At 52.9% G+C, this 20,420-nt stretch overlaps 7 protein-coding genes across 7 annotated transcripts; 5 read left to right on the top strand and 2 right to left on the bottom strand.

Moving 5' to 3' along the window:
- Nucleotides 1-442: 442 nt before the first annotated feature.
- MYCTH_111741 (fungal-specific transcription factor-like protein) lies at nucleotides 443-3,097 on the top strand. The gene is made up of 7 exons (XM_003662407.1): nucleotides 443-481; nucleotides 582-697; nucleotides 773-1,230; nucleotides 1,294-1,583; nucleotides 1,643-2,083; nucleotides 2,136-2,386; nucleotides 2,474-3,097. The coding sequence occupies exons 3-7, from the start codon at nucleotides 972-974 to the stop codon at nucleotides 2,937-2,939; spliced, it is 1,707 nt and encodes a 568-aa protein (XP_003662455.1). The 5' UTR covers nucleotides 443-481; nucleotides 582-697; nucleotides 773-971; the 3' UTR covers nucleotides 2,940-3,097.
- Nucleotides 3,053-4,316, bottom strand: MYCTH_2117751 (uncharacterized protein; the record flags this gene model as incomplete). Its single annotated transcript, XM_003662406.1, has 3 exons — nucleotides 3,053-3,397; nucleotides 3,440-4,121; nucleotides 4,225-4,316. The coding sequence occupies 3 exons, from the start codon at nucleotides 4,314-4,316 to the stop codon at nucleotides 3,053-3,055; spliced, it is 1,119 nt and encodes a 372-aa protein (XP_003662454.1).
- Nucleotides 4,317-6,089: 1,773 nt separating this feature from the next.
- On the top strand, nucleotides 6,090-6,756 carry MYCTH_2314963 (uncharacterized protein). Its single transcript, XM_003662405.1, has one exon. The coding sequence runs from the start codon at nucleotides 6,164-6,166 to the stop codon at nucleotides 6,599-6,601; it is 438 nt and encodes a 145-aa protein (XP_003662453.1). The 5' UTR covers nucleotides 6,090-6,163; the 3' UTR covers nucleotides 6,602-6,756.
- A 909-nt stretch (nucleotides 6,757-7,665) lies between these two features.
- On the top strand, nucleotides 7,666-9,456 carry MYCTH_2303068 (uncharacterized protein). Its single transcript, XM_003662404.1, has 4 exons — nucleotides 7,666-8,446; nucleotides 8,495-8,797; nucleotides 8,858-9,068; nucleotides 9,130-9,456. Exons 1-3 carry the CDS (start codon nucleotides 7,898-7,900, stop codon nucleotides 9,035-9,037), a joined length of 1,032 nt encoding a protein of 343 aa, XP_003662452.1. The 5' UTR covers nucleotides 7,666-7,897; the 3' UTR covers nucleotides 9,038-9,068; nucleotides 9,130-9,456.
- Nucleotides 9,457-9,853: 397 nt separating this feature from the next.
- MYCTH_2303067 (uncharacterized protein) lies at nucleotides 9,854-12,096 on the top strand. Its single transcript, XM_003662403.1, has one exon. It carries the CDS (start codon nucleotides 10,164-10,166, stop codon nucleotides 11,772-11,774), a length of 1,611 nt encoding a protein of 536 aa, XP_003662451.1. The 5' UTR covers nucleotides 9,854-10,163; the 3' UTR covers nucleotides 11,775-12,096.
- Nucleotides 12,097-12,627: 531 nt separating this feature from the next.
- MYCTH_50903 (sugar transporter-like protein) lies at nucleotides 12,628-14,295 on the bottom strand (the record flags this gene model as incomplete). Its single annotated transcript, XM_003662402.1, has 1 exon — nucleotides 12,628-14,295. The coding sequence occupies one exon, from the start codon at nucleotides 14,293-14,295 to the stop codon at nucleotides 12,628-12,630; it is 1,668 nt and encodes a 555-aa protein (XP_003662450.1).
- A 1,406-nt stretch (nucleotides 14,296-15,701) lies between these two features.
- Nucleotides 15,702-17,786, top strand: MYCTH_2303065 (glycoside hydrolase family 13 protein). Its single transcript, XM_003662401.1, has one exon. It carries the CDS (start codon nucleotides 15,843-15,845, stop codon nucleotides 17,637-17,639), a length of 1,797 nt encoding a protein of 598 aa, XP_003662449.1. The 5' UTR covers nucleotides 15,702-15,842; the 3' UTR covers nucleotides 17,640-17,786.
- The last annotated feature ends 2,634 nt before the right edge of the window (nucleotides 17,787-20,420 follow it).

Raw genomic sequence — 20,420 nt, 5'->3', positions numbered from 1 at the left:
AACTAAAGTCGGGTGCATACGCAATAGAATGGCTCGATGTGGCCCGAGCGTCATAGTTCGCCCGCCCCTTCCTGTGTATAAGATGGCCGGGTCCCGCGCGTTCCGCGGGATCCGTGGCTTCTTCTGCCCTTCCGCACTCCCCCAACCCGAAGGCTCGGCAACCAACCAACCACAGCTCTCTTCTCTTGGGAAGCGATCAGGCAAGCAAGGCGACCAGCCCAACTCGGCCAGCGCTAAATCATGTTTCTGAAATTGGCTGATAGGTGTATTCGCACATGAATGCATGACGTTAGGGTAACACTGCAATGGAGGACGCAATCGACGAGACTGGAATCGAGTCGCCTCCGTCTGCGGGCCCTGCTCAGACTCCCGTACCGCGGGCTGCAAGTGCACCAATTCCTTCCTTCAATTCAACCCTTACCAATGCGAGTTCAAAACTAACCACATCCTTGTGCAGTGTGACGCGTGTCGGATACGGAAAGTAGGTATTCCTACCTATGCAACCGGAATGCCGTGCTCTGCTGGTCAGAGATTCAAGTGTTAAACGACATTTAATTATATAATAAACAATTCCGTCATAGATCCGGTGCAATCGAGAGCTCCCCTGCGCCCATTGCGTTCATGCGAAGATAGAGTGCACGCACTCCGGAAAGAAGCCGCCAGAAAAGAGAAGCAGGATCCTCTTGACTCATCAGTAGTATGTCCGCCGTCGGTCCCCGCCTCCAGACGCCGTGGCTCCATGGGGTCACTGATACAATCTCGCGTGTATTAGCGAGAAGAAGATTGATGCTATCGAGCGTCGCCTAGACAAGGTAGTTCACTTGCTCGAGGGTCTTCTCGCTAAGCAGCCTTCTTCTCCTTCACCCGCACCAACATCTACGACCAAGCCACCGTCTCTGAATAATACGGCCGCTTCTGCTAGTCCAGCCACCTATGGCAGCCATACAAACGGAACCGAGGCCACTGGCTCTATGGTCGAAGGCGAGTCGTCGCTGACGGCGCACTCAGTGTTCGCAAACAATCTCCTTCAGAAAGTGGCCAGCACAGACTCGAGACCTGAGGTGCGGGAGAGGATAGATGCTCTGCGCAACATGGTCGAGTCTATGGAAAAGCAACCGGCAGCACGCGAAATGGCGTACCCGCACGCGAAGCCCGTGCGACCAGTCACCCTCGAGGGCTGCGACGTGCCCCCGATCGAGAAGACCCTGCAGCTCCTCAAGCTCACCAAGGGTAAGCGGTTGGTCATCACGGTTTCCCTTGGCGGATCACGACTGATGGTTTGAGCATGATTAGCCCAGCCACAGATCGGTGCGGCATGGATCCTTGATCTGTTTCAGATTGACCACTTCCCAGAGACGTGCCTCGCGCTTTACATGGCAGAGGAATATAATCCGGTCCATTTTATCATTGTCAACGCCGGCTTGCACTTTCTGTACCGTGGTTATGCTTACTACTTCCCTGACAAGACGGAGGAGTACCTTGCATTGGCCCGTCTGTGCGGCGTCAACATCGAGACGGCTCTGTCTAGCCTGCCTCTTCACCTGCCGGCAAATGACGATGTAGTCGAGGCTCTGTTGCTTGGGGTAAGAGGCGTGAAGTCAGCTTGACCGCTTAGCATTCCTCCGCTGACATGTTGCCCAAGGCGTTTTACACCATCGAGCTTGGGAAGCCGTCCTTGGCGTGGATACTCTCGTCCAAAGCCTCGGAGATGTGCCAGTCGCTCGGCTACCACCGCGCCGATACGCACGCCAACAACGACTCATCTGCTGGGGCGCGCCGCAAAAGACTCCTATTCTGGGTAGTTTATACCCTCGACAAAAGCTTGTCTCTCCGTCTTGGCCGGTCTTCTACCATACAAGATTACGACGTCACTGTGCCCGAGCCTCGCGATGAGGAGACACAGCATTCTGCCAGCCTTTCGTTCTTTAACCTTTGGATCACCGAGTCCCGAATACAAGGCCAGATTTACGAGCTGCTCTATTGCCCCGAAGCCCTTCGGCAGCCAGAGGCCGTGAGGAAGTCGAGGGCGAAGCTCCTGCTCGGTCGGCTCGACGAACTCGACACTTTGACCCAGAAGATGTTGGTGAGTCAACCCCAAAATGCCGGGGATATGACATATTTTGACAGCTTTCCAGGACAAATGGCACGGCTTGCTCAGGTCAGTCTCCCCTAGGGAGTTGGCCGAGTTCTTTGTGATTTCGGACCATGTCTTGCGGCTGTCGATCAGAACTCTTATCCACCGAGCCGTGCCTAATCCACCAGGATCTCCAACCACGTTCACAGCAGAGTGCATTCAAACTGCTAGAGAAACGTTGGCCCGCCATCAGGAGTGCATGGCCGTGCTAGAGAAGACAACTGCTGGGCTGTTTTCCACCTACATGAACTGGTACGTAATAATTCCAGGAGAATAAACCTTTGGTGTCTGATAAGGACCCTACGCCCGATGGATGTACAATGCTTACCTTCGTTTCAGGACCATTCTTTTTGCGCCGTTTGTCCCGTTCATCGTCGTTTTCTGCCAGGTGATCGAGACCCGGGACAGGGCGGACCTCGCCCGGCTGGAGGCATTCGTCAGCTCCCTGCAGCCGTATACGGCCGTGTCTGAAGCGGTGGATAGACTCCGCCGCCTCTTCCAGGTGCTCTACAGCGTCGCATCACAGTTCGTCGAGTCCCAAACGGGACAGGGAAGAGACGGTCAGCAGCCTAGCACAGTCGACACCTGTCTGGCGGCCCTTGGCTTTCCGTCCCAACTCGGCCCGAGCTCGCAAGAATCCGAATACGAGACGGGAACGGCAAGCTTCGCAAGTGACCCGGCGTTTCAAAGGGGAGTAAATCCCATGATTTGGATGGGGAACGGCACAGAACTCGAAGACTGGTTCTATAACAATCAGTACATGATGGGCTTTATGGAGGGAGCTGTTACGGAGGAGGCTAATTAAATGGCTCAGTAATTAGCTACGACGCAACCATTAGCCAACCCCTAATTACTACATACATATATGATGATGTCCTAATTGGACGCAAATCTTTCTCACCATAGCGGGACACGAATTTACAGGCCTGCTAGCCACGATGCGATGGCCCGTTGCATTGCCCCTTCGTTGTATCCCACAGCGCAGTCCAACGCTGCTTGGACATGGACTTCGGCTTCGCACTCCACTAACACGCGGTCCATGCCCCCAAGCACCCTGCAGTCAGTTTGTCGACCGACAAACACTGTCTCTGCTCCCACATGCTCCTTGGCAAATGAGCGACAGCATTCCAAGAATACTTCAGACGTGCCGACAGTAACCATGGCTTTTAGTACCAAACCCCGATCGCCACGGCCACGGCCACGGGCGAACACAAGTTTCCAGATATCGGCGCCTTGCTCAACGCCACACAGATTCGCCCACACCTAGTCTTTCGACCCCTTCCAAGCCGACATGAAGCGGTCCACCTGGGGGCGGTTTAGGTAATCTTTCCCGTGATTTGCCTCGTAGCTCCCCTCATCTGGGGGCATCCTCACAAACGGGCTCACGAAGAGCGCAGCTCGGAACTGGCCGTCAACCGTAATGGCCGCGGCGTAGGGCGACGGTTGTGCCAAATGCGCGAGCAGCGCCCCGACCAACTGCCCGCCCGCACTGTCCCCCGCAAGAACAATATCTTCCGGACGGAGCTTCATCTCTCCGAGAAGATACTGCAGCGTCGCGACGCACTGCACTAGCTGCGCGGGATACGGATGCTCTGGAGCGAGCGCGTACTCGAGGATAACAGCTTGTCTGGCGTGACATGCCTCAGCACATTGCATGATGAAAGGCATGTGGGCAACGTCGCGAAGAGGGTTGACGAAGCCACCGCCGTGGAAGTACAGGAAGGTACGGCCAGGTACGTCCTCCTCAACTATCGGAACAGTGAGGAGATGGAGGGTTGCCGCAGGCACACCCTCAATGCCAGACGCGGCAGCGGGACTGTCGATGACAACAGACTTGTGCGGAATCTTATTTTTCGAACAATATCGCACGACTGCCTCCCCCGTCGAGACGCGTCGCGTGAGCCACCGGAGATGACGGATTGGGAAAGCGGCTCGCTGGGCTTGCAGAAATGTCAATGCCAACCTCTGGCGCCAGTGGAGGCCAGGACTTTTGTTCAAAGCGAACGTGATCAACCACCGGGCGGCTGCCCCAAGTCCCGACAACATGTCAGCGGTCAAGGATCACATGAACGGGAATGGGAATTTGGAACTAATTACCAAATAGAGGGAATAATCCGACAAGGACTATTCTGTCCCATGGGGACAGCTTTCCAGCCTCATCGGACGAAGCCTCTTCCGTCATTTTTTTTGTGGCTGGTGGGCCTGGAGAGAGATGAAATGTTGTTGCTGGTGTTCCGTGACATATCCAGAGTGCTGAATTGATGATGGCAGCGCAGCGTGACGGAACCGAAGCATGGATGCCGAGGTATGTATGTACATACACGGACCTGGTGTCCCCACAGCAGCAGCTTCTGTTCTAATCAAGGAGCTATGCCACAACTTAGGTCAGGATGCAAGTATTCCGGTCAGTCAATCCAGGTTCAAGCCGACAGCAAGATAGGGTTAGATATACTGTTGTATAGTGCTGTATGAATACGTTTCTGGTTGGACACTAGTATAATTAACCACTCCAGGATACCCATTATTCTTGCAGCATTCATTCACACACCAATACAGATGCCCTGCGAGATACTGATGCGTTGACGGGCGACGATTCGGGCTTCCGTAATACAGGGGTCATAGATATGTGGCTAAGCAGCCGTTCTCCCCAGCCATGGTGGCTTGACCCATCGTTGTTACGCTAATTAGCCCATAAGACCCAGGTTTAGCAAGGGTGCACATCCGTATAGAACAAGTAAAGGTTTGTTTATCAAGAGCCCTCTCCTGTACAAGTTGGAGTAAGTTTCCAGTATGCACCCATTTGCTTCGCTATCGGGCATTGGCATTCAGTGATTTGAAGAAATGTCCTCCGCACGCACCAAGGTGCGTTATCCAATACCTACAGCTTCAAATTCAACATGGGATCCCAGGGGATTGCTAGCTTGCTTGCTACTCGAATATACGGAGTACAATGACTCTTTAGCCGTTTCAACATCGGTCTCGATAAATTTCTCAGTCTTTCAGTCTACGCTCGGCAACTTCAACCAGACGCCTTTGATCGGATCCACTTCTCTCCGCTGGTGCCAAAACTCGAGAGCGGACCATTCCATAGTTCGATATCTGTGCTCCCGCCGGCAGCTAGCAACTAGGGTAAATAAAATGTAAACCATTAGGGTTATCGGGCATCTGTGCATAATTATGCTGACGGCAGCAACGAGAGACAGATGCGAAGGAGCGGCCACACGATTGTCGCATTATTAACCCAGTATATTATTAACCCAGTATAATTATGCATGTTGTGCAAAGGAGGTTAATTATTGCCCAATTCCGAACAATACAATGCCTGAAGGCATACCCGAAAGATTTCACAGAAGAAAGGCTTTGAGCACTGCCGCCTAGATGCAGTACAGCAGAGAAGCTTGACACGCATGCCTTACTCAGGAGGCGACTCGGAAGCCTAATATTGTGTGCCTCTCACATGGTTCTTTGTCTCACGGTCTGAACAAAGTACATAGTGTAGCATGACAACTGTAAAATGTACTAGCTCGTTCTCCGTGTTCTGGCCGCGACTGAGAGCAATGACATGTTTTACTTTTGCTATGTGTATTCCTACAATAGGTATGTGCATGGGACCTCATGCCGTCTCTGTGGCTTGGACACGGATTCTCTGCCCCACGCGCCGCCGATCAATTACCGTCAATGTCGAACCGCCTGTCAATACGAGTTTTCGACTGTATGCTGAGAAAAAGGTCAGCTGAACCTCTACTCGACGATACGAAGTAACGTAGTATCGTGAGTGTCTTGTTCAGCCTAACCCCCGAGTCCGTTGTGTCATCAGCGAAAGGCACGGATCGCTATGTGCTACCGGCCTAAGTGCGATGCGGATTCGAGCTCAGGATGCTCGGATCCTTCGCGGTATATAACCACGGAACAAACCCCATGACGAACGCCCTAATAGACGCCAGTACATCCTTAGCAGCCTTCAGCAATTCCGAGTCTCATCCCATACCGCCAAAGACCAAAGACTAAGAAGCGCCATCGCCCGTCAACATGCAGTACAGCACTCTTCTTATCGGCCTTCTTGCCGCCGCAAGCAGCGCCTTCGCTGCCCCGGCTCCCAACACCCGATCTGAAGCGGTCTCTGCCATGGCCGACGTTCCCCAGTGGATCATCAGGTCGTTCACCCGTACTTGCAACGACGATGACACCTCGTGCGAGATTTCATTTGGTGTCGACACGCAAATCGCACCCGTCACCGAATGCTCCTACAATGTGACCGGCAACCCGGCCAGCCAGACGTCGACGAACGGCATTACATGCGGCCCTTACACTATCAGCTCCGGCTGGGACCCGCTGGGCTTCACGACGTGGTCTGTGGTGGACTGGAGCAAGCATCTCATTGTTTGGCCCGCTTACAGTGACGCCGAGCTCGTCAATGGCCAGCCGGTCACCCCCGACAAGAGCTTTGCTCCTCAGGCACTCCCTTGAACCATTCCTTATCCGGAAAGGCGGGAAAACGAGGAAAACAGGAAGATGGCATTAGTCAGGGGGTCGAAATAATGCGAAACTTGGTGCAGGTGTTAGTTTGGGGCGTAGTGTAATTATGTACTGTATGTATGTACATACATGCTAGCCTTACTAGTAATTGTTGGACACCGCTTTTCTTGAGAAGCTTCGTATAGTGCCGTGCGGAATAACCGCCACATACCCTTAAACATTGTTTTTCACAGTAATCGGGCTGTGCCTGAAGCATTGATGAGACGCTTCGATAAGATTACTCTATTTGCGGATAGCTATCCCATTTATGCAACTCTTGGGAGTAGTATCCATCGCTTAACGGTGAACTTACTTTAGTTACCTGTGAGCAATGATGAAACAGAACTCAGTCTTTGCATTATCCCACATTTGGGTCAGACGATTCACACACGGCAGTATTGTATAAAGAGTACCTCTGTCGCTTGTTTCAAATATAGGTATATAGGTATTCTGTCTCTCGGCCAAAACAGGCAGAAATACTTCGTGCTTCTACTTTGGACCGGGTTTGTAGCCAAGAGATTTATGCTATCATATCCCTTGCTAAGTGGCTATTACTTGCTAGCTGTCTTGGTTGCTGCAAGTCAGTTATTACCAATAAACAATGGTAGGGTTACAGAGGGTTGCTATCAATTAGCATGCTACCTACCTAGTAATTAGGTTTGTTAGTGTTTTTGAACTGCCCATAGGCCAGGAATTCAAGCATGATTCACATCAGAACAAGTACTTGAGTTGACAATCTATGTTACTCTGGTTCGGCATCACATCGTACATACGTCAAAGAGTTGATCGAATTTGAAGCTCTTTGCTAGACTTGCGTTGCTGCTTACGTCAAGGCATTGTGGCGGCGCGCCCTGAGTGCAGACGCTTCGTCAGCTGCAATGCAACTAAACGCGTAATGTCGGGCTTCAATCACGCCGGCCCGGCAAGGGAGGCGATACTCGGCCGCATTCGCACTCGCTAGCCGTGTATTACCGGGAGTAATACTGCTATAATACTGCTTCTTCTAGGGCTTCACTCTGTTTGGCAGTCTTCGAGGCCAAAGCACATTGTAGTCTATCAACTATGTCGCATTCGCATTGTAGGAGATAGGCCTTCAGTCCAAATGCATTTACCAGACTCCAAGCTTGGCGGGAAATAAAAAAAAGTATAATTATAACTATGAACGAACTAACTCGCTATGTCGTGCACTGGGCAGGTCGCCAAACGAACAGTCCTCACCCAAGCAACCTGTCGAGAAAAGCGCACAAGATGGCTGCCAACAGTCGCTCCGGACATGCCTTCGTTGCTTTTGCGCGCAGGGTGTACCATCCGATGGGATTTTCCAAAGGTTACAATTTTGTTTTATTCTTCATCTTCGCCGGAGCTTTTACCGGCTTCACACTTGCTCGGTTGCAATATCTCGCGATCGATAGAAGTTGCGAATCGAAGAGCGGAGACCGGCCTCTGGGCTGCTACTACTATACGCGAGGTTCTATCGACAGAATCGGCATTATTCTGCACCTGGGCACCATTCTTCCAGGATCACTGCTCGTCATTCTTCAGTTTGTTCCCATCATCCGCCGCAGCGTCGTGCTGTTCCACCGCATCAATGGGTATCTCATCATCATTCTCAGCCTGGTACCAACAGCCGGGGCCATCATGCTTGCCAGAAACTCGGTTGGCGGCCGAACGGAGGTTCAAACGAGCATCGGAGTCTTGTCTATTGCCTTCGTTGTCTGCCTGGCACTTGCTTGGTATAACATCAAGCGTCTTCAAATTGAGCAACATCGGGAGTGGATGTTGAGAGCCTGGTTTTATGTGAGTCTGCCCCCATCAGCATCATCGAGCATACTCTGACTGTCCAAGGCTGGTTCTATCGTTACAGTACGCCCAGTTCTCTTCCTTATGGCACTAATCACCAGCAATGAGGACTACTTTGTTCCTATGCCGTGTGCCGAGGTTGCCAGTTTGATCAGTAAGAAGGAGCGAATCCTCCAGGATTACCCTGCATGCGAATCATACTTCACCCATGGAGACACTAGCACGAATGTGCTTGTCCCCGCAACGATGGCCGGGGACGGAAGCAATAGAATGGCCAGTTTTAGCCACAACTTCGGAGCGGCTCTCTGGCTTGCATTGGCGTTACACGCTGTTGGGGTAGAGATATATGTGAGTGAGTTTGACAGGGCATTGGCGGTAAGGATGTGATGCTAACCGGCGAGATTGTAGCTTCGTCTGACGCCGGCCGAGGCAAATCGGTTACGCAATGTGTCGTATCAACGACAGCTCGAAGCTGGCATGAAATCTCCAGGGCGTGCCGGTCTTACCGCGGACAGGCTGGGGAACTCGGACCTCTGGAAGCCAAACACCGACCAGAACGAGCAGGACGGTGGTGAGGTCTCCAAGTAAGCGTTCGACACCGGTGCGTGGCATATAAGAGGTCTGTGCCCTATTATCATGCCGTTGTGAAGAGCGAAACTGAAGGCAACGGGAACGCAAAGAGTCGATCGAGCACGGGAAGACACGGCGAAGTGGCTGAAATGGATGGATAGAAATGGACGGAGAGAGCTGGAAGGGCGGAAATTGAACTGCAATATCGAAATGACTACACAATTGGAACGGATAATACGTAATTACAGCTCTCTTGACTGTTGTCAGAATACCTACTTAGGTGCAATTGCTGGAAGCAGCAATTGCGGCGTCGCTTTTGCAATTTCACAACTGTTAATTAATTGAATACTCGGCACTCTCAGGACGCGTTGTTCGCTCTAAACTAATGGATGGAGAGAAGCGCTAGTTTGCGACCAAGACTATAAAAAGCCCTCTACAGCCATGATAATTATGCCACAATTCCTGGTACATACATACAAGATCAAGTCCTCTGATAGGTAGGTACCTTCAGATGCTTCGCGGGCGTGGCTAAATACTGGGGGTTAATACCGGGAGATCAAAGTCCAAACGACGGAGGTTGACTACTAATTTATCGACCGACGTATAGGCCACTTGATGTTCCAGGTTGTTAGACTCTTGAAATCGTGCTCCTGCCGGTCCAAGTCTTGACGGAACTTTCATATTGGTCTTGGCATCCATTGGAGCGGGAACCGTGACTCCCAAACTGAGTCGCTAGTGGGGCAGGACCGCGAGTAACTAAAGCGCTAAACGTCATTGGGGGGCAGGCGCTAGTTAAAAAGGCAGCGGAGCTTTCATCCCTCCGGGCCTGGAAGTTGAAGACCGGCCCTGACCGAAGGCTTTCGACGACCCGAGAAACCGACCTCTGGTCGTTGACCTGCTGGGCTTACCAAAACCACGCAGTACGTTGCATCGCCGCAGGTCTGCATGGGACCGATATCTGGGTTTTCTCGAGCACAGATATAATTAGTGGATGGTTGCGCAATCAAGCCGCCAGCGCCGGAGCTTCGACATGATTCCTCGGCGCTACACTTGCACGACACCCCGAACCGCCGTTATCGATTCCTCATACGCGCCCGACGCGACCGAGACTGCCCCTGGGGGTAAGAAGTGATTGGCGAATGCCATGAGCACCAAGGTTTCACAGGCTTGCAATGCTTGCCGGGTTCGGAAAGTGAGATGTAGTCGCACGCAGCCCTGCACGCAGTGCGCTCACCTCAACCTTGCCTGCACCTTTGCGCCCGCACCAGCCAAGCGCAAACCCGGCGTACGCGGCCATCTGGTTGCTCAGCTTCGCAACAAGACCATCAACCACGCCGGCAGCGAGGGCACACCTCCCGCCGGCACAACCACAAGCACCGCGCCCGCCGTAACCTCCATCGCCGGCATTCTCGACTGGGGCCATGCCGCCACGCCATCTCCGCCTCGCTGCTTCGAGCCGGTCCCACTGGCCGCCGGCTTCTCGCAGGAGTTCTTCCTGAGGCTGTTGCCCGAGTACGAGCAGCTCGTCTACCCTGTCAACCCCGTGCTGACTCCCGACGAGATGCGCTCTGCCATCGGGAACATGCACGTGAGCTATGAGGACGCCGCCCTCGTCCACGCCTTTGGCGCCATCACCCTCAACCTAACGCAGCCATCCTGGAACCTTCACGGCAACGTCGCGTCGCAGATGACGTTGCTCCTTCAGCACAGCCTGTGGGCCTACCGCAAGGCCGACATGGGGAGGGACACGTCGGCGGACTACCTCCTAAACGAGATGCCTCTGACGGTGAAGCGAGCCATGGTCGGGATATGGAACGAATGTTCGCTCATGGCCTTCAGGCGCTTCGACCGTAGCTTCGCAAGCCTCCGCGAGGCCATCACCATGATTCAGATGCTAAACATACACCGATACTCCGAGGACAACCTCTGTGGGTTGACACGCCGCGAAGTCTCGCGCCAGCAGCGCATGTACTGGGAAGCCTATATACATGAGCGATTCCTATGTGTCATGTCGGGCTATCCTTGCACCATGATTCCGCTGCGGACGGGCCTGCCCATCACCGACCCGGACGTACCGCCCCACGTCACGGTAGGCTTCAACCGCCTGATCCGGCTGTTCCAGATTATGGATGCGCCGTTGCTCGCACACTGGGCCGCCCAGGACATACCGGACGCACCTACTATCACGGCCGAGTGGATCGAGCACAAGCAGGCACAACTCGATGCCGACGAGGCCGAGACGGCGGAAGCGGCCCGCGACCTTGCCGCCAGCGGCGCCGGGACCCTGAGCGAGGAGCAGCACGTCGACCTCTTTGTCACGCGCCTCTGGCTGCGCACCCTGGTTTGGCAGCTCGCCCTCTCGCACGGCCTTCTCCGGTCGGCACCCCCGCGCGACGCCCACGAGGGTTTCTCGCTGCACTTCCCCGCGCAGCGCCTCTCGGCACAGCTGCGCGGGCTCGTCAGCCGTCTACGCCACACGTCGAGCATCATTACTCACGGCAGCGGCATCCTGCAGAAACTGTTCGAGATCACCAGCACCGTGGCCGATGTGCTCGCCCTACCGCGCGGGCCAGGCCAGACTCAGGAAGAGGCCCGGGCCCGCGTGGAGGATTTTCTGTTCCTGGTCCGCTTCATATTCAGCTTTGAGCGCACCCAGAAACATCATCGCGAGTACCTCCTAGACAAGTTGACTACCTTGCGGGAAATGTACACGGTAGTGGATTTTGGAACATTGGGAAGGACCCCGGAAGGATAATTAAGGGACTCGAGTCGTTGTCCCTCGGCGCAAGAATGAGCGATGATTCATGTTCCATCCCAATAACACTCATGACAGGTAGAATCTGCTCGCCGAGAGTCTGATTTCCTATGTTCCTAATCACCGGGCTCAGGGCATCGCGGCCTTCGTTCTGTTTTTCGCATTCTCGCTGTTTCTCCTCTTAACGCTGTCCATTGCCGTTTGTATCGTCTAGCCATCATGTATAGTACACATAATTAGTGTCAGAACGACCGAGGTTTGTCAGACTTGCCTCGTTAAAATACCCTGACTGTGGTGTATGTACGCTTCGCGCACCTCTCGTCGAGGCCCACAGTAGGCATGAAGCGTCGCTTCATAGGCTACAGGCTTGACCCTATCGGGGTATTTCCATACCAACAGACTCGCAGCCCTAGCCACACCTTGGTGGCAAATGCTTTCTCAGTTACAGGAGATATGTAGGGAAAGAGCAACGCGGGCAGCCAAGAGTGTGGCATCCAATGGCCGGTGAGATAAATATTGGAGGATTAGGCCAGTAATTATATAGAAGTGAAGCTCTTTCCTTCGCTCTTCAATGTGTATACATAATTACACATCTTAGAGACTTGATCATTGAAGCTTGGCTTCAATTAGGCACTGATCTTATTCACTGGTTCGCGGCCACCATGCAAGCGCAGAATCTTTCCAAGCTGTTCCAATCCTTACTAGCACAAAGGACAGCTAAGAGTACCTTCAATGGTGAAGCCGAGAGACATATTTCTCATACTCTGGTCAATTTCGTTCTAGGCAACCCTTGTGGCCCATACCGTACTTAGCCGGCTTCCTTTGGTCTCCCACCCTTCCGGTCTCGGAGAGCCTAATTCGGCCTGCTCTCCACGCGCCTTACAACATCCTCCACCTCTAGCGCCTTTTCCTTTTCTTCCACACCCTCGCTGCTGCGCCCGGCAAAGTCATCCACGGCAGTCGTCTTAAACTTGCGGGCGCTGACACGATTCTCAAACAGCACGTCCAGTTCGCCATAGGTGCGGCCCTTGGGCTCGGGCAGGCGAAAGTATGTCCACACGGCAGACAGGAAGCAAGTGCCGGCCCAGAAGAAGCCCGACTTGGCGCCCCAGTTCCACTCGGTCGGGTTGAGCATTCGCGGGGTGATGATGTTGGACACGAGGCCCATGATGTTGAACATGTTCCGCGCGAGCACGACGGACTTGGTGCGCAGCCGGGTCGAGGTCAGCTCTGAGACGAGGGAGTAGCAGACCGGGCCAACCGTGGCATCGTAGGTGAAGGTGTAGATGAGGAGGAGCGAGCCGATGGCCCATTGGGCGGCGACATTGTCCTTGCCGGCGAAGGAGGCGCATCCGATCGTGAGGAGCAAGCAGAACATGACGACCTGGCCGGACAGGTACAGCGTCCGGCGCCCGAACCACTGCATGAGGAACCAGGACGTGAATGTGCCGACAGCGCCAAGCGCGTACTGGCCGAGCGACATGGTGAACGAGTTCTCGATCGCCATGCCGGCCTGCTGGTAAAAGTAGGTCGAGTAGCCCATGAACGCGGCGCCGCAGAGCGTCTGGATCATCCACGTCATGCACACGATCTCGGTCCGGCGCAGGTTGACGCCCTTGAAGAGGTCCGCGTACGTGGTGCCGGCCAATAGCTCCTTCTCTAACTCGTTGGTGTGCACCATCATCGACACCGTCTCGTCGGGGCGGAAGGGGACGCCCGAGTTTCGCGTGGTCAGGCGGGCGAGGGACCGCTTGGCCTCCTCGAGGCGTCCGTGGCGGACAAGCCACCAGGGAGACTCGGGCGCCAGCCAGATGCCGATGATGAGAGGGACTGGCCACACCCACTGCAGGGCGAAGGGAATCTTGTAGCCCCATTTGTCATCGCGCGAGAGCATAGCGCGCAGCACGCCAGAGGCGATGAACTGGCCAATGACCCAGCACAGGTTGACGTAGGTCGTTAGGTACGCCCGGAGATGGGTCGGGCACACCTCGGCGGCGTAGGTGGTCGTGAGGGTCTGGAAGACGCCCCAGGGGATCCCGATGAGGATCTCGCCGATGAGCAGCTGCACCAAGGTCTCGGCAAAGAAGATGATGAAGATGAAGCCGATACAGGCCACAAGGGCACCGATCAGCGTCTTGCGGTACCCGAAGCGGTCGGCGATGATGCCGTTGGCGAAGAGGCCTACGACCTGGCCGGCCAACACGCCGTTGGTCAGGCCAGTCTGCCACGCGGCCGTGAGCTGGTAGGTGCCGTCGGGCAGGGCCACGCCAAACTTGCGTTGGAAGGGCGGGTAGGCGAAGAGGCTGGCCAGGAAGGCGTAGTCAAAGCCTTCCATGATGATGCAGGTAGACAGGAAGATGGACCAGAGGCAGGCTTTCCGATACAACTTGAGCGACTTGAAGAGCCCCATGTTGTGTTCGGCCTCGGTAGCTGCCGCCGCCTCTAGGGCGGTCGACTTGTCCACGTTGGGCCGAATTACGACCACCCGCTCCACGGCGTCATCGTCCTTTGCGGGAGACATGATCGCGCCGGTATGGATGGTGTTCAAGTTGACGGGTCCGGAGGCAGAGCAAGCGGGATGGAACGGGACGGAAGAGAGGAACTGACTCCGGGAGAACGGAACACGCTGAACGCGATGAAGCGTATCAAGCCAGTGAGAAGTGTGTTTGGATGCCGGGGACCCGACGAGGAGCGTCTGATGTGTCGTCGAGGAGACTCATGGGGACATTGGCCGTTTTATCATGCAGAAAGCAGACGACATTCCAAGAGAGCGTGCACGTAGCGGGGATCCCCGTTCTCGGTTGTTAGGATGATGAGTCTGGCTGCCGTCAAGCAAAGACGGGGACAGAGACTGGGGTCTGGGGTCTGGGGTCTGGGGTCTGGGGTCTGGGGAGCTCGCTAGCGGAGTACGCCGAAGGGGAACAACGAATCACAGGCCTCACAGAGAGCCGAATCCGGGAGGTTGTGACCCAGTGGTGCCGTTTCCACAAAGCCGGAATCTGGGCCTAGATGCGGTTATAAACCTCAATCACAGCCGCCTCTATGCCAATTGGTGCACGATGATCTCGTCGGTCCGACATGTGTAGAGCAATGCTTTTCTTCTGGCGAAAGCCGTGATGAACCGTTCTTGAGCTGGTGTGAGCAGCGTGAGTGCTGGAGCTTCGTCCCAAATTGCCCCCCGACTTCCGAGTCCCCTCTACTTCTGGGTCCTTCTGCAGAGAGTGCATCCTCTGCTACCTCATTGACACGTGCTGGTTAATACTTTGAATCGGGAACCGAGAGGGGAAGACCTGGGGTTCGCATTCCCCATGGGGCTGCGAGCCACATCAGGGGATAAGTGGGGACTGCCCTACCGTATCGAGCGTACAAGACCCGGTCTCGTCGCTATTAGCGTTCTGCCGCGCCATGTTAGCAAGACCGAGAAGCTCTCTCGGCACTGTGTTGTATCGGCCCGACAATTTTCTCCACGTGCAGGATCGGGGACATGTGTATACCGGCTCACGCGACAGTGTAGGATTTGCTGTCGGCCCGACATAGGACCAATCAAAACGTAAGTTTGTCGGTCCGACAATAGACAAATCACACATGCAGCTTGCCAATAAACCCCTCTTGTTACGTCCCTGAATTGCCTTTTCTGGTAGCGCCATTCCACCAACCATTACGGATAGAATATCACGTTTTACCCGTGCCGCAGCGACCGACACTTTTGTCTTGCTATCATGGACCTACCGGACACAGCTGTCGGTCCGGCATGGTCGATCAACTCCGCTTGCTCTACAGGGCCCGCCAGGCGGTGCTGTGAGAGGCCGTGGTTGGACTTGGCGTGCTGTTGCTCCTGCTGCGCCTGTATGTACTGTATGTATGTACATACTCCACCAATGCGGCGTTGACACGGGATAAAAGCGATGCGAGCTCGTTGGTTGCTTGGAGTTGCCGTGCCTCTCCTTCCTCTTTATCCATACTCTTTCTTCTAAACAGACCTTCATTCTTCTTGACCGAAAAGTCGTTAATCATCGTCAAATTTCCATTCATTTTTTTTCTTCGAATCCCCTTCTGCCATAATTAACCATGACCGTAAACACCCGCGAAAAGCAGTGGTGGAAGCAGGCGGTTGTCTACCAGATCTACCCAGCATCCTTTTGCGACTCCAACGGCGATGGCATCGGCGATCTTCCTGGTATCACATCTAAGCTCGACTACATAGCTAGCCTTGGCGTCGATGTCATTTGGATCTGCCCCATGTACGACAGCCCGCAGGTGGATATGGGCTACGACATCTCCAACTATGAAGACGTTTACCGGCCGTACGGCACCGTCCAGGATATGGAGACGCTGATCAAGGAGACGCATGCCCGGGGCATGCGCATCATGCTCGACCTCGTCATCAACCACACCTCTGACCAGCACGCTTGGTTCAAGGAGTCCCGCTCTAGCAAGGATAGCCCGAAGCGCGATTGGTATATCTGGCGGCCTGCGAAATATTCCCCGTCTGGCGAGCGGCTGCCGCCAAACAATTGGCGGTGCAACTTTGGAGGCGGCAGTGCCTGGGAGTGGGACGAACTCACGCAGGAGTACTACTTGCATCTCTTCGCGACCGAGCAGCCCGATCTCAACTGGGAGAATCCCGAAACCCGCAAGGCCATCTACGCCTCGGCTATGGAGTTCTGGCTCAAGCGCGGGGTTGATGGCTTCCGCATCGACACGGTCAACATGTATAGCAAACCGCCTACCCTCCCAGACGCCCCCATTGTCGATCCTGGCACGCCCTACCAGCCCGCCGGCATGATCTATTGCAATGGGCCCCGTATGCACGAGTTCCTCAGCGAGATGAACGCCATACTTACCAAGTACGGTGCCATTACGGTCGGAGAGCTGCCCTGCACCCCCGACACGTCTCGCGTGCTCCAGTACGTCAGCGCAAAGGCCAAGCAGCTCAACATGGTGTTCCAGTTCGACGTGGTCGACGTCGGCATGGGGAAGACGCACAAGTTCGCGACACCGCCCAGGAACTTCACTCTCCCCGACTTCAAGGCGGCAGTCGACATGACACAGGCGCTGATCCGCGGCACCGACGGCTGGTCCACCGTGTTTATCGAGAACCACGATCAGGCGAGGTCAGTCAGCCGCTTTACCGACGACCGGCCCGAGTTCCGCGTTCGGGGCGCCAAGCTGCTGGCTCTCATGCAGGCTTGCTTGAGCGGCACACAGTACATCTACCAGGGCCAAGAGATTGGCCTCGTCAACCTTCCCAAGGACGCGTACCCCATCGAGAACTATAAGGACATCGACAGTACACTGTTTTACGACATGGTCAAGGAGCGCTATGGCGCCGACAACAAGGTCGAGCTGGACAAGGCGTTTGACGCCGTGCAATACCTGGCCAGAGACCATGCTAGGGTCCCCATACCTTGGAATGGCCAGGCCAAGTACGGTGGATTCTCCGAGGCCGCCGAAAAGGCTGGCAAGAAAGTTGAGGAGCCGTGGATGAAGACGCACCCGCTAGCCAGCGAGATCAACGTGGCCTCGCAGCTCAACGATCCAGACAGTGTGCTCGCATTCTGGCGCAAGATGCTCCGCTTCCGCCAAGCGTACGCCCATCTACTTGTGTACGGCGACTTCAAGGACCTGAGACCCGACGACAAGAATCTATTTATGTATCTCAAGGAGCCAGACCATGGCGCTGGCGACAGGGTGCTTGTGGTTCTGAACTTCACCACGGAGGACCAGACCTGGAATGTACCCAGCCCGGCAGAGCTTGGCGCGTCAGAAAACCCAGAGCTAATACCCATCATGGCCACGCACTCGGGGATGCGGAAACTTGGTCAGCTCGAGCCGTTTGAGGGCCAAGTGTATCTTGTCAGATAGACGGTTGATATGACAATGGGCTCTTTGGACTACACGCCCGAGCTTCCCAAGGCAAACAAAGCGCTGCGAGAAGTGCTGTAAGTTTAGCAAGCAATGTAGGGATAGATATATGTTTGGCCTAACTAGGAACATTTGTCTTATAGTAGCATTAATACTTGTTAAGATCTTTAACCATTCCCGAGATGTTAGGCATATTCTGTGCTAAGATATGTCTCCTATAACGGAATTAAGGCTCCTCCCCTCCCTCCCTCCCTTCCTTCCCCACACCGGAAAATATCATATTGTCCTATCCGTAACGTCGTCCTAGACCGGGACATAAAGGCTGTAGCAGGGAGGAGCATCATGAATCCGATTCTATCAAGCTGCCAGGTTCTCGAGCGGAATGGGAGAGGGCCAGAGCCGTAGCATACGGCAAAGCGTGTACGATCATGTTGATCGCCAAGCGTATGACGTGTTTGGGTGCGTAGACCGGGTAGTTCCTCGCCATTCCGTCTGGCACCTACGTGCGCATCTCCCGCGGTCGCCACTCTTTGTGACGCTTCCCGAGAATGCGGTCGAAGGGTGTGGGTGCCACCGCCACCTAAATGGTTAACTAGGACCAGGTGTAGACGCGACTCATCTGGGCGGCGTGGACCTTCTAGTCTTCTATATCGCCCTATATGATGCAGAGGGCGTCGATCCAGAGATACTAGATACCTAGTTTGCAGGTGATTGTAGCGGCGTCTTGGAAGAAGGGGGGAGCTGGTCCTAGTTAAGACTAGTTTTGAAGTGGTTAATAGTCTTTCGAGTTTTCCTTAGAAAATCTGCTATAGCTCGGTGGCTGCAAATCAGTACAGCTTAGAAATGGCCACAAGTCGGTATAACACTATAGCGGTATTCGTACTATAGGCGGTACTCCTAGACTAACTAGTAAGGTCTATAGAAGTAGGTAATAAAAGCATTTTTATTTTTTTTGTTCTAAATACTAGAGGCACTTAAAGAAGCTATCTGAATATATATTAACTATAGCTTATTATCCCTATTAGTATCTTTAATCATATATAGGCTTAGGATTAGGCTAATACTATATTAAAGGCTATATAAGAATTTATATTTCAATAGAATTTATATTCTAATAGAATTTATATTCTAATAGGATTCATATTCTAATAGACTAGACCTCGGCCTATCTAGAACCGCTTTTCATTTCGTTATATCTATTTTTATAAATTAGTTATATATTTTTAAAATATATTTAAAGGTTTTTTCCAAAGTCGATCCCTTATTATCTTGCCCTACTAACCTACCCTATACCTAATTATAATACTTTTAAATAATACAAATCGCATTTAGCTAGTACCTACCCTACTTACCCTATACCTAATTATAATACTTTCAAACAATAGAAACCGCATTTAGCTAGCACCTACCTTACCTACCTTATACCTAATTATAATACCTACTCTAAATAATAGAAACCGTATTTAGCTAATACCTACCCTATCTACCCTATACCTAAATTATAATACTTGCTCTAAATAATAGAAACTATATTTAGTTAGTACCTGCCCTACCTACCCTATACCTAATTATAATAACTACTCTAAATAATAGAAACTACATTTACTTAGTACGTTAATACTATACTATTTATTCTCTATATAGCCTCTCTTTACTAGGCTATTTACTAGGCTAGCCCTATAGTTAGCTTAATAGGCTTTGCTAATTATACTACTTTTAGCCTTTAAAAGGGCTAAGGAGGCCTATAATGGTTAGCTATAGAGGGCCTAGAAGGCCTACCTCTAGTAGGCAAGGACCTAGGGTATAGCTTTTGCCCTAGAAAAGTGCGAACTCAAGGCTCGCTACGAAGACCTAGGGCCCTAGCCTCCTATAGGCCTACAAGGTCTATACTAAGTATATCTATAGCGCCCTATCTTACAGGGCCTTAAACTTTTACAAGCCTACTAGGCTAGGAGATAAGCTAGAAGGCCCTGCTAGGGAGCTATCGAAGGCCTAATATAGGGCCCTTCGAGTAGTTACTAGGGCCTATAAGGCTACTCCTATCTAATGCCTCGAAATAGAGGCCTAGGTACTACCCTTTGACCTCTATCTTAATAAGAGGCTAGCTAACTTCAAAGCTAGACTTGACTAGCTACTCTTATAATCTAGAGTAGGCCTAGGGGCCTCCTAGGTCCCTATAAGGGCTCTTATCTAACAGGCCTATAATAGGCTAAGCTAGAGGTTCTGGAAGAGAAGGGCTAAGGTAAGGGGCTAGGAGCCAAAGCCTATAGCCTTAGAGGTAGTAAGGTCGATAGTCTAGTAGTAGGTTTAGGAAGGCTATAGAGGGGGTCTACCCCTCCTATGGACCCTATAAAGGAGGCTATAGGCTATAGAATTAGCTATAATAGCTAGCTAGAGTAACCGTTAGAAGGCTGACTAAGCTAGTAGGAGGATATAGTGTATATTAGACAAAGACCCCTTATGCCTAGTTTTTATAAGGGAAGGCCTATAGAGGCACTAGGGCCTAATAAAGGCCTAGAGCTCCTTATTAATATAGGCCAATATAAGGGCTATTAGCCTCTATAACTTCCTATTTAAGGTTTAAGTTTTAGGGGTTAGTACCCCTTACTATGCCTATAGCTAGGGGAGAGAGACTGTTAAGTACCTAGTTATATAGTTAGGGTTAGGGTTAGGGTTAGGGTTAGGGTTAGGGTTAGGGTTAGGGTTAGGGTTAGGGTTAGGGTTAGGGTTAGGGTTAGGGTTAGGGTTAGGGTTAGGGTTAGGGTTAGGGTTAGGGTTAGG

Source organism: Thermothelomyces thermophilus, chromosome 3 (assembly GCF_000226095.1).
Source record: "Thermothelomyces thermophilus ATCC 42464 chromosome 3, complete sequence".
Taxonomy (NCBI): Eukaryota; Fungi; Ascomycota; class Sordariomycetes; order Sordariales; family Chaetomiaceae; genus Thermothelomyces; species Thermothelomyces thermophilus.
This window is presented reverse-complemented; position numbering and strand designations above follow the sequence as displayed.